Source organism: Choristoneura fumiferana, chromosome 25, assembly GCF_025370935.1.
Source record: "Choristoneura fumiferana chromosome 25, NRCan_CFum_1, whole genome shotgun sequence".
NCBI lineage: Eukaryota > Metazoa > Arthropoda > Insecta > Lepidoptera > Tortricidae > Choristoneura > Choristoneura fumiferana.
Genome location: NC_133496.1, coordinates 8829808 through 8843696, shown reverse-complemented (window position 1 = coordinate 8843696; position 13889 = coordinate 8829808). Strand labels below are relative to the sequence as shown.

General features: G+C 37.1%; 1 protein-coding gene across 1 annotated transcript; it reads right to left on the bottom strand.

The window, feature by feature from the left end:
* Window positions 1-5016: 5016 nt before the first annotated feature.
* Window positions 5017-13688, bottom strand: LOC141442101 (peroxiredoxin-2-like). Its single transcript, XM_074107012.1, has 7 exons — window positions 13515-13688; window positions 13389-13437; window positions 12257-12398; window positions 10831-10966; window positions 10050-10152; window positions 9419-9547; window positions 5017-7032 (listed from the first exon to the last, which is right to left on the bottom strand). The coding sequence occupies exons 1-7, from the start codon at window positions 13545-13547 to the stop codon at window positions 6941-6943; spliced, it is 684 nt and encodes a 227-aa protein (XP_073963113.1). The 5' UTR covers window positions 13548-13688; the 3' UTR covers window positions 5017-6940.
* Window positions 13689-13889: the final 201 nt, after the last annotated feature.

The window sequence follows — 13889 nt, the reverse complement described above, 5'->3', positions numbered from 1 at the left end:
TTAACAACTATATTTATACTAAGGACTATGCAGCAAATACCATCCATTTTAAAAAAAGGTAGCGGCTTAGTTGCATGATTGCATAAGATTAATACTTATACTTAGTCAATTAATTAACTGCGTCCTCAGAATGTTTTGCTACGACCCATTTTGTTTTATTATAAATCATCCGATTTATTCAGATAACTTTCCATAATTATACGTTTTCTTACAATTCGAAACAGTCTTACTGAACGTAGTTAAAAATCTAACTAACGCGCCTATCATTCAAAATAATTAGTTGATAAATTAATTATTATTTCCAGCGCGGAAATATGGGGACTCTTCCGCAGGGACAGGACTCGGGCGAATTGTTTGGAATTGTTTTTACTTCAATTGTACTTTCATTTCCTTAGTAACCCATTTTAAGGTAGTCACCTTCGTTATCGTCACGGACCGAGCTGTAAAATTAAATACTAGGTAACACAGCTTTTTGGGCCGGCCTATCAGCCGAAGAACCGATAACCGCTGGGGTAAACGAGTTCTTGAGTGGAGACCGCGGATCGGCAAGCGTGGCGTGGGACGCCCTCAGACTAGGTGGAGCGATGATCTTCGCAGGGTGGCTGGCAAGAACGGGACTGACTGACAGTAGCCGGGGATCGTGCTCAATGGCGTGCAATTGTAGAGGCTACGTCCAGTAGTGAACGATAGGCTAATGATGATGATTACAGCTTTTTAGCCGTATGCGCGGTCACCTTTTTTACCCGACTGCGAAGAAGGAGGGTTATTGCCCACATATAGTTACTGTTCAGTGGCGTAGCTAGCATGGTTGGCACCCGGGGCGGATACTGTAGATGTAGATGTCACGCGAATGAAAAAAAAATTAGTACCTATGCAAGTATGCCTTATTAGGATACATCGCACTTGCTCGTGATGCCATCCAGTCGTACTATAAAAAAAAAAAAGTAGGCACTTATTCGTTGGTCGTTAAGTAGTGCTTATTATAGTGCAACCTGAGATTTTGCAAGATTTTTTATATTCCGACTTAGGGGCCACCGCCGCCCCCGCCCCCCTAGCTACGCCACTGACTGTTCATCTCATGTTTAGTTGTGTTCGAACCTTTTAATAGAAATTGAATTTCCCACACATAGTCTAGTATCTATTGTTTTGATATAATTAAAAGACTCGATAGGGAATGCAAAGGATTAAGAACGATAATGAGGTAAAGTTGATAACACTGATTACAACAGGGCTATAATAGGTGTAATAAAGTATGAGATATTTAAATTATATATATCTCCATAATTTATCTTATCATTAGGTATTAGGTATATTATATCATAAAGAAAAACCCTAAAAATTGTAAACAATTGAATGGATCTGACCACTCGCAAATTACTGATAAGTTCCTTGTTTTTGTGTTAGTTTTCTTTGTAATTCCTTAACATTATTAACATAAGTACTCGTTGTTACTTTCGTTTCGTCCGTGCCTTGAAATAAACGAGGCGTCATCACATCTCACTACATTTAACAATTTTATTTTAACGATCAACACTAGGATTATCCTATTATCCTATACTAATCCTATCCTACTTCCTACTAATTTTATAAATGTAAGTTTGTGAGTGAGTATGTTTGTAACTTCTTCACGCTGAAAAGGCTGGACGGATTTGGATGAAATTTGGCGAAAAGTTATTTTATAACCTAGATTAAAACATAGGATACTTATTATCCCGATATTCCCACGGGATAGGGATAAAATCTTGAAATAACAACCGCTGGGCTTAGAGTCATGAAATTTGGTATGTAGGTTGCTGGAATAACACATAAGCTAAAAAAACGGAGACACAGGAAGTCAATGTCTCTCCGCCGTGTTATAGGCAGCCATCGAAGGTGCTCGAGAAAGTGGGAGGCGTGGTCGTACTTTCGCAGACCACAGACAGGAGGGTTTAGTATGAACTAGCCGTTACCTGCGACTCCGTCCGCGCAGAATTCGTTTATCGCTATCCCGCGGAAACTAACCAATTTTCCGGGGTAAAAACTATCCTATGTCCTTCTCCGGAACTCAAACTATATGTATACCCAATTTTATCTAAATCGATTCAGTGGTTTAGACGTGATGAAGTAACAAACAAACAAACAGACTTACAAACTTTCGCATTTTTATAATATTAGTGAGATGAACGATTTTTTGAAAGAACGAACGAACTGTAAATTATTCAGGATATATTTCAGGACTGTCCTGTAGAACCCTGTGGGTTAGGATAGGTTAGTTTTATCCTGAAGTAAGTACTTACAGTTTAAAAAAATTGTTCGTCCGTATGAATCCCTGTTTTAAGCTAAGCTAAATAAAAAAAACGTAGGTACAGTCAAACATAGAACCTCATTTTATGAAGCCGGTTAGTTATCATCATCATCATCCCAGCCTATATACGTCCCACTGCTGGGCACAGGCCTCTCAGAACAAGAGGGCTTGGGCCATAGTTCCCACGCGGGCCCAGTGCGGATTGGGAACTTCACAGCACCGCAAAGGTCGTGGTAAATTTCAAATGTAATTCCGCACATGAATTTCGAAAAACGTTAATATATAATAATTATTAATTCGAAAGCCGTAAAATGTAACAGCGATCAGACAAATACGGGTCAAGGAACCAATTTTTTTTTGTTCGACTGGATGGCATACGAGCAAGTGGGTCTCCTGATGGAGAGAGATAACCACCGCCCATAAACATCTGCAACACCAGGGGTACTGCAGATGCGTTGCCAACCTAGAGGCCTAATGGGATACCTCAAGTGCCAGTAATTTCACCGGCTGTCTTACTCTCCACGCCGAAACACAACAGTGCAAGCAATTGGTCGAGAACAGAGAAAACTGCATTTTTACAGCATGTTAGGCAAATATATGAGTAGATATATACGTGGGATTTGAAAAGAAATCAAAGCGATAGATACGTAGGTACATTTTTACCTTGTCGTTTATTACTTAGTTATTTATTAGAGCACATTAATGCAATGATTTGATTATATATCTAACTCCGGTTTGGAGCAATTTGCCACAATGTTCATTCAATGTAACATATAATACTGGTAACTTAACACGTAATTGTATCGTAAACATCATTAACCAACGATTCCAGCAATCAATTAAAAACAGATCAGTAAGTTACATACAAAATAAAGTACAAGTCAAAAACAACTGAAATGACAACTGACAATACTAAATAAAACGTGCGCTACCTATTTTAAGTAGTCAGTTTTAAATCTGTGCCCCAGCACGAGCGCCTTTTAAGTTAATTATTTTAAGTACCTACCAGAGGCTACGAGCACTCATCCCCAGGAGACCTAATTAATACATGCGAAAAATTTAAAAGAAAATGATCGAGTCAATGATCGCTTCGAAGTGCTCCGAAGTATTCCGAACCCGATCGCTAGGGAGTGGATTGTAATGACTATGTTTTCTATCGATATCGATAAAAGGTTCTGCAAAAACGTTTTTCCAAGCAGTACACACAAGTAAAATATAAATGTAAACATACTTTATATAGATAAATAAATACATACATAAATACATATTACACATCCAAGATCCGAGAACAAACATTCGTATTATTCATATAAATATCTGCCCCGGCCGGGAATCGAACCCGGGATTTCAAGCTTCGTAGTCAGGTTCTCTAACCACTTGTCCATCCGGTCGGTCGTTTGTAGATTTTTTCGGACTATGGCCGAGGCCACACTACATGACACTACGGGCAACTGCTGCAATGGAAATTCTGGAATTTTACTTTGCTAGGCATCTAGAATAACACATAGACTACTCTTTATCATTTACTCTTTATAAAGTCCCGTCAGAATTTCAAAAAATCATATCGGATGAGATTTCAGGATTTTATCCCGATCCAGTAAGAATATCGGGATAAAGAGTAGTCTGTGTTATTCTAGATGCCTAGCAATTTTTAAATTTTTATGTCAAATTTCATCCAGATCCGTCCAGCCGTTAGCGTGAAGGAGTAACAAACACACAAACTTTCGCATAAATTTATAATATTAGTAGAATATCTACTAAAGTTCAACAAATCACCAAAAGTTGGCATTTGCTAATGTACCATCAGCCAAATATGTGGTCTACCACCCTAAAGTAAGTTGACAATCGTTTGCATATTATCATAAAACAATAATGACAAAAGCTGCGAGCGAGCGCGCGAGACCAATCATTCATCTAGGGACAAAAGACGTGTCTGTCAACTTGAAAGTTCGACTTTAGCGACATATTCATTTGATAGGAACTTGTTTAAAAGTTGATAGACCACTTATTTGGCTGATGGTACCTACCTAAGAACTGTCACAAAAATAGTAAGTAACGCACTTAGTTTATTGACTATACATAAAGTAGGTACCTGTCATTAGTATTTATTGCTACATATTTAATTACTAAGTACGGCACGCTCGGCCATATTAGGTATAAAAGTATTTTATTATTTTTGAAGGCTATATTTAATAGCTGTGTGCGTGTAAAGTACCTATTTATCATAATTTGTTCCAATAAAGCGATACCAACGTAGGTACGCACGATAGAAAGGTTTATTTTTAACCGACTTCAAAAAAGGAGGAGGTTATCAATTTAGTTGTTTTTTTTTTGTTTGTTACCTCAGAACTCCGTCATTTAAGAACAGATTTGAAAAACAAAATTGCGTTCGTCTGGGAATGTCTTCAATTAGGTACCATAAGCATCAAATAAGGATCTCATGATTGGATCTGAAGGCAATCGAGGGAACTCTTCAAATGTTGTAGGGACACCTATAGTAAATTTGACATATTTAGTAGTAACTCGTGCATTTGCTCTTGAAAATCATCATTTGATGATCACATTTTTTTTCCAAATCTGTTCTTAAATGACGGAGTTCTGAGGTAACAAACATAAAAAAAACAACTAAACTGATAACCTCCTCCTTTTTTGAAGTCGGTTAAAAATAAACCTGCCAAGCCCTTTATACCTACTGCTTTTCTCCAAATATGCGAGGAAATGAAACGAAAACATTATATTTATTCGACACAATATGTTTATTATATAAGAATCTAAGTACCTACAATCTAAACACTTTAATATAAATAAAAATAAACCTTACTGATAAAAGATGCTGCGCTACGAGTTAGGAGTTTGTGGTGTGCCCAATAGGATATTTTCGTCACTACTTGTAGAACTCATTTTATTTTCGTAAAAGTAGTCTCATTTTATTCGTAGCATTTACAAAAACAAACTAACAGCAATCACAACGTAACACTTACTCTCTCATAGACAAAGCTTGCCCACGATTGGTCCGCGTAAGATCAAAGAACATTCATTAGATACGCCATTTTCTCGTCGAAAGTAAAAATTGTTCAGGTTGATGCGTAAAATCGATACATTTCGGCTTTGTGCCCAATTACTTTTAAATACGATTTGGACTGAATTGTGGGGAATATTGCACTGAAAACTAGTATCACCTACAAAAAACCGGCCAAGAGCGTGTCGGACACACCCGAAATATTTTTCTAAAGATTTCGTATTTTGTACGGTATAATTCTAAGTTTAGGTATATTTTATACCTTAGGCGGCTACCTAGTAAATAGGGTCCACAGTCACTATGAAAAATCCAACGGATCAGACTGCACCTTTCGATCAGTCCGCATTAGAGCCACCGGCACCCGACCAGCACCGCCTCGACTTTCGACGTCCACTCGTTGTCGACAGGTGGTCCACGGGTGGACGTCGGGAATGATCAGAGTCATACAGCTTTTCGGGACATTTTGATTCCTGAAACGCGTTTTCAAAGCGCGCCTTTTTACGCCCAACGTGTACAGTAAAAGGAAAAGTCATTACGATTTTTTGTTTTAGATTACGAATTAAAGTCCTTGACCGTACCAGCTCTAAGTGCTGCAAGTTTTATTATAATGAAGAGTTCAAATACTCTATCTTAAAACCTTCAAATAATTCACACCCCACTGCTGGCCACAATTCTTTTGTACCGCTGTAACTGTGCAGGATAATGTCCAAAAACCAATCAAACTTAAAAAAAAACGTTTATTCCTTACTACCTATTATAAACAAACAAAGTATTTTGAGAAAAGTAACATTCGACCACTCAAAGTTTTTACAATACTTTATAAGTTGAATATCACAACTTTATTACGAAGTATCCAGTGGGTTTTTTACAAGTCTGTGTAAGGATAATTTATTGAATCAGGCGTTACTTTGCGGAGGTCCATATCAATGAACTAAAAGAATTTCCTTGCTCACCCGCGACCTTACGATAGCTAAGCTTATGCAAAATATGCGTGTTCATGCAGTTCCTCCACATCCACACTGTAAGAACACACACAAACCACACAAACCCATCTATCACCACCACCACACTACACTGACGCGTTTCGAACTCAACCAGAGCTCATCTTCAGAGTGTCACAACTATACACCATGCTACCAGTTGTTAGACTAACGAACCAAAACCACCGTTTTAATATGTCACTGTAACTCCCCATCCCCAAGTACCCACATATATTTTATGAAACAATTAATATTTTTTTTAGGTTTTTTGGGTTGGTTTGTTGGTTGAGTTCCAACACGCGTCAGTGTAGTGTGGTGGTGGTGATAGATGGGTTTGTGGGATTTGTGTGTGTTCTTACAGTGTGGAGGTGGAGGAACTGCATGAACACGCATATTTTGCATAAGCTTAGCTATCGTAAGGTCGCGGGTGAGCAAGGAAATTCTTTTAGTTCTGTGTTAGGACACATAAATAAATGCCTCGCATTTGTGGGTGACACGCAGGGGACTACGAAATTCGAAAATCGAAGTTCATGTCGTACCTACCGTCCCTCTCACTCTCGTATTAAATAATATATTTAAGCGTCAGCGGGACGGCAACATACGAAGTTCGAATTCTGCACTTCGTGTTATAGGCCCAGGCGCAGTTTTTTTTGGATTTTAGTTGGCCTTCTGAAAAAACTCCTTGCTCTCTCGAGGGCTCGGTTTGATTGTAGCACTGTTGGTGTCTGGATTCCAGTTTGCGGGACAAACTGCAAAGAAGAAACAGGTAAGATGTTTTAAAATTCATACAGCGTTTGTATTTTGATGACATCACTCCTCTAATGAAAATAATGAAATGTTATTAGAGTAAAACTGTTGATGTTTTTGTTATAATACGGTATTTGACTATTTTGTATATGTTTTATAAATTAAAACTACACAATGCCTGTTATCGAATAGAAAAACAATTTTTAGGCTACCTTTACAAATAACAAAGTTATAAAGGTTTGAAATTCAAGATTAGACAAAGAAAGACATACTGGCATGTGACGTCACAAGCCAGTACCGCCATACTTGCTGCATAGAGAAAAGCGTTTGAGAAAGAGACAGGTATATAGATTTTTCAAAAAACCACTATAAATCCAATTTTCAACCGATTTAAATTTTCTCTTCGCTAAACACTATCTGTATATCTATATTTTCATAATAATATTAAGATATGGCAAAATCAGGAGTTGTCAAATACCGTATTAATAAAATATTGTTTGACAAATCGAGTTGTGAAAGAATTTTTAAATTTAGTTAAATCAAGGAAAACAGTTCGTAACGGGAAACGGTAAGGACAAATACACTAAATAGGGAAGTAAAATTTTCGAATTTAATTTAATAGTTTGTATGTTCCATTAAGATTTAAGGTGCTGAGATGATAAACTTGAGACTTTATCGAACTGAACAGCTAACAGAGCCAAGCATTGATATGAGCATTTTTACACGTTCAATCTAGGAAACGCACCCTCTAGTAAATCGCATGTTTAGTAATAACCGGGCCTCACTCAAAATTGGCGTAAAATTAGTTATTGTACTAAAACGGCTTATATCTGACAGCACTATCGGCTCCCTTTCCTAAACCAGCCTAAATCGGGTATTATAAAGAGATAGCACGACTTGGTGCGTTTTACTTTCAACAAAATTGCAAATTTAATTTGGTGCTAAAGCAGCTAACTTCATGATTGGTTTTTTAGCTAACATCAGTCATGTTCCGACTGACTTGCGAGAAAGACGACGCTTTCGTGAGCCATTTGGAGATAGATCGTTATTGCAATAAGGAAAACATGAGTATTTTGAACAACTTTTAAGCAAATAAAAGCATATTTGAATTTACTTCTTTTGAGCACAAAATCAAACGCAAAATGAGAGATTAGATCGTTTCCCCAAACTCGTTAATTCCGCGTAGCAATATTTCCATTCGCATTTTTCCCCACTCGAATTTCTACCCATTTGACTTTTTTATCATTCATAAATATTGCCAATAGTCATAATTATTCAATTGCATATTTACTCAGTCAGTTTTTTTATTATTCGCGAATTATACCAGGGTCCTGATTTCCTAATAGCGAATTTACTCAATCAGGTTTTTTTATTATTCGCGAATTTTACCAGGGTCCTGATTTCCTAATAGCCAATTTACTCAATCAGTTAAAAACTATTAAAAGTAGATATTTATATTCATATTTATGTATTTGTTGCAAACATAGACACTGGTATATAAAACCATATCACGTAAGAAACAAACGTGTTACGAAAAATTACAGCGAATAAAGTTTTATAGGAACAATATCGCGTAAGAAATTAGAATATTGCAAAAAATAACGAAGGGAAACTTTTGGTATGGGAACAATATCGCGTAAGAAATTAAAATATTGCAAAAAATAACGACAGGGAAACTTTTGGTATGGGAACAATATCGCGTAAGAAATTAGAATATTGCAAAAAATAACGACAGGGAAACTTTTGGTATGGGAAAAATATCGCGTAAGAAATTAAAATATTGTGCGAAATGTCGGTTAGGCATGTTTGAGAATAGGAATGCAAGAGAATGATAAAAAAAAGGTGAATGGGTAGAAATACGAGTGGGGAAAAATGCGAATGGAAAGTTCGCTACGCGGAATTAACGAGTTTGGGGAAACGATCTAATCTCTCCATCCAACATTTATTCTTTTTATTATTTCACTACATTTTGCTACATTTTGTAATAATAGCATTTATCAATAAACTTTAATTAAGCTCGATTTGCCAAAATTCACGATTTTTGAGTTAAGACCGTTTATTACTAAGCATGCGAAATGCTCGTCAAAAAGTTTACTATTCACGATGATGACGGACGGATGCTACGACGGACAAGCTCGAAGTAATTTACCGTTATTTCGCTTGAATGCTCGCAAAAAGCTGTTTATTTTGTGAGTTTACCTGTATAGGTAGAGTCATTCACGGTGACGCGTGCCGTGGTTCTTAGTACAATGTCATTAATGTCTAATTTTGAGAAAATCACGCGTCTTCGTGGATGGCACTAGGTATAATGTACCTACCATTCGCAAAAATGCTCATTACAAGTGAACAATCGAGTTAAACAGGGCCTTTAAACTTCATTTATCTAACCTTCTCCATGCTTGTCGGCGAACTGAAAAGCCTTCACAATCCGCAGAGTTTCGTCCACGGACCTGCCGACCGGCAAGTCATTGACCGACATATGCCGCAGTATGCCGTTTCTGTCGATCACGAAAAGACCTGAAATGATACAATCATTTTTGATTCAAGCTTTTTTTGTTGACTATATTTTTTGGTGCAACACTTGCATTGTTATCCAAACTACAGTTCCCTTGCATTGCTGCGACTGTAACCATGGTGTTATGACCTGTATAATATAAGTAATAACTATGCCATGAACCGCCGAGGAGTTCCTGCGGCGACGATCCTGGCTAGACCAGCAGAATGTCACTACCAGATCATTGTATTGTCACCAGATTGACATAATTATGCCAAACGTCGAGCCTCAAATTTAGCTTCCAAGATATGACCCAAATAAATAAACCAACAGGACAAGCTAAATAATAGCTCGTAACAATTATTCAATAAGTTTTTTTTAGTAATTTTAGCTTTTTTTCTGATTATACATGCGCAACTACACTTCCGTACCAAGTTTCAAGTCCATGCCATCAACCTGTTGAGGAGTTCAAACTTTACCATTAGTAGTACAGGGTTCAGATAAAGGTGGTAGGTATGTAATTACCTCTGAGTGCGAAACCTCCTTCAAGGAGGACATCATAGTCTTGCGAAATCTTTTTACTGTAGTCGGACAGAAGAGGAATCTCTAGTTTCCCCAAACCACCATCCTGCAATCAAAACACCAGCAATTAATGACTGTACCACAAATAATTCTGATATACTTAGATGGGCCAATCAACTATTTTACCGACGCTTTGGGCGTCTCCTGCGTTACCAAAATTGTCTCTGGCGTTACCAAAAAATCGTACTTCCAACAAGATATTTCACGGTTTAATAGGTTGAACTTACGTAGGATGGCATGTATTCATATACACCATCTGTTAAATTACAGAAAAAACATGTTTACTTACAAAAATCTGCAATTGTTTGAAAAATGTCGCAGACAGATTAATGTGGGTAAAAAAGTTGGTTGTTCCAGATACCAATTTATTTATGTATCAATGAAAGTTTACAATACTGCAGTTAATATCGATGCGCCGTAAAATTTATAAATAAATATACTATAAATACCAAACAATTACAAATAATAATAAAAATATATGCAGAAGGTGAAAAAGTATTCAAGTATTTTAATTTTTGCTTCCCTAAATCGACAGAACACAACACCCTCCGGCACTTGGAGTCTAAAAGAGTAAAAATTGTGCCCTGGTAGGTTGGACACACTCAGACCGCTGTATCCAACCCTAAACTACCTTGCAGATATGCTCGGAAACCTCCTTCATTGTCATCTTGTCTAACCAAGATAAGTGGATGAAATTGTAGGAAAAACTAGTAAATATGATTACCTTCCTTGGAGTGTTGATCCAGGCAAGATGGCTGAATTCAGAATCTGTGGACACACCAATAACTTGGCAGCCGATGCCGGCGAAGTCTTTAGCTTTTTCGCTGAAGGCTATTAGCTCAGTAGGGCAGACAAAAGTGCTGGAAAAGAAAAGTATTTTTTTAGAAAAGTGACCACAACATCATCTGGTTTATCGAAAATACAAACTGAGACATGGATGCACAGAAAAACCAGAAAAAGAGACCAGCACTGGGAATCGAACCCAGGTCCTCAGCAATCCGTGCTGCGTGCTATAACCCCTACACCACTGCTGGACAGGAATATAGACACAAACTTTTCCTATGCATACATATCTCAGGTTGCTTATTTCTACTATGCTATGCTACTTAAGCAGCAGCACTAGCGACATCTATGTGTCGTCGACAGATTAAAAATACTAATATTATGTTGTTGTCACTTTACCTCTAATAACATTACATTAAAATCGTCATTATAAAAATTTAACAGTTTTGGAGAAAAAGCTATAAATGGTGCTACTGTAGGTATTCTTACTTTCTCAATATTTTTTTTGTTGTTTGATTTTCAAATAAAAATTTGAACATTATACTATGCTATTTTTTAATGGTTCATGCTTACTTAGGTCAAAATATCGGAATCCCACTAAAGATAATCACAGTCTGCAGTTCCCATAACAAATATATCTAAATTACGACTTAGACATATTCCATGTGGCGTAAACATTTTGAAGAATCCATCTCCATTCCTTATAAACATCATTTAAGCTTTCAATGTCAAAGTTTGGGCTGGATGTTGACGACTGATGAGTCAATTAGTCACATCTTATTTTTATACATGAAGATGTAAACAATTGAGATTACCTTGGTCTCAATGAAAACATTTTATTAATTTGAACCATGTTAGAACCTTGGACAAATGATTATTCATAGACAAATAAAGATAAGAGCTTGATAAAGACCTATCATAGCCTGATTAGATGTAGACATGAAATTTTATTACAATGTGCCAATACTTTTACATTTAGGGGCTGTTTACCCATCCATTGATTAGTGTTAACTGGCAGTTAGGTGTGATGTTGTCACTATTTGTTTTGTTCGAATAGACGGAGACGGCATCACATTTAACCGTCGGTTAACGCTAGTCAATGGATGGTAAAACAGCCCCTTAGTGTCTGTTTCACCAGTCATTGAATTGATAAATTTTAGATATCTGTGATTCCACCTCCGTTTTTGTCTGAATTAACAGAGAGGGCATCACACATCTGTCACATATATAATTTACCAATGAGTAGTGAAACAAGCCCTTTAACCCCTCATATAAAAACAAAACAGTAGCCTTATATTTGACACGGATCCGTGTGGTAAGCATACTAGGGGTTAACCGGTTAAAATATATTTGAAGAAAATACTTACAAGTCTAATGGGTAAAAGAGGAGCACAACATATTTTCCGCTGAAATCAGACAACTTCAGTTGGTTGAATTCACCGTTAACGACCGCAGTGGCAGCAAAATCTGGAGCAGGCTTCTGGACCTTTGGGGCTAAGACTGCACTGGCTGCAATGAAGATACATTGTGGCTTAAAAACTGGCTTAGTGCATGTCACACTCGGGCACTGATGGTGATTTTCCACCAGCGAGGCGAGACGAGAATTGAAATTTGTAGTCGCCGCGGGCGCTGCCATACAAATTTCAATTCTCGTCTCGCCTCGCCGGTGGAAAATCACCTTGAGAGTTGTTTTGTGCCTGTGCAAATATCCTTGTGCGGCCCAAATGTGCAATAGAATGTACGCAATAAGTTCAAGGGAATCACAGACCTATGACAACATAATAAAGTAGAAATTCTTTTGGTTCTCTTTGTTTTGATATATTTTTTCAAATATTTATAATAATGGTGGACCTCAGGAGAATAAAGCAAGAAAAATGAGTTTGTATTTCACTGTGTTTCTATTTAAGACAGTTATTTATTCTAAATCATTGGTTTCTGATTTTTTCCTTATTTGTGCTATGAGGCTTTGTTAAAATTTCAGTTCTTAATTTTATTTTATGTTGTAATAGGCAAATACTCCACAGATTTTGATACCAATGATCTTTGTGTGAAAGAAATAGCTTCAATGATGACCAAATGATGACCAGATGGCCAAGAGGTTAGAGAACCTGACTACGAAGAGGTCCCCCGGGCTTCAATCCCCGGTCAGGGCAGATATTTGTATGAATAATATGAATATTTGTTCTCGGGTCTTGGGAGTTTGATATGTATTTAAGTATGTATTTATCAATATTATTATGTTTATCCATTGCCTAGTACCTACAGTACAAGCTTTGCTTTATCTGGGACTAGGTCAACTGGTGTCAATTGTCCCTTGATATTTATTTAATGATTTGTAATATCTGATTGTAAGAACTTTCACAATTTAACTCTCTGTAGGGAGTATTTTTCCACGGACATGACATGAACTCCAAGCATAAATCAGTTCTTGAGAGGTTATATAACAAAATACGAGATAAAATGGTGTAAACAACACACAAGAATAGTTAATTGACTTACTGGTTGATAAATTAACTTTTTTCACAGCGGAAATTGCTGGCAGCAGCGCCTGGAAGGAGAAAAGCCTAATTTATGCATGAACATAAGACGCAATAATGTGATATTGTGAGATTATGAAATACAAACCCGCCTGCCGAATTGTTTTACTAGGAAAGACATGTTCTTTTTGTTTAATTTAATGGAAGATTTTCTGTGTAATATTTCCGGCGATCAGATAAATTGGAAATTTGCCAGTCAATCAGATTCAACGTGATTTTGACACTGACAGACATCAGTCAGTGTCAGTGACTGACTGACAGTACGCAACGCAACGTACTTGTACTACTACGAAACTCGAAACTCGAAGTTCGTATCATGCGATCCCTCTGACACTTATACTATTTAATACGAGAGCGAGAGGGACGTTCGATACGAACTTCGAGTTACGAGTTTCGTAGTAGCCCTGCTGACACGGAGGTGAAACGAGAATCGTGACAGAAGTAGGGTTGCATGGTGCCGGTT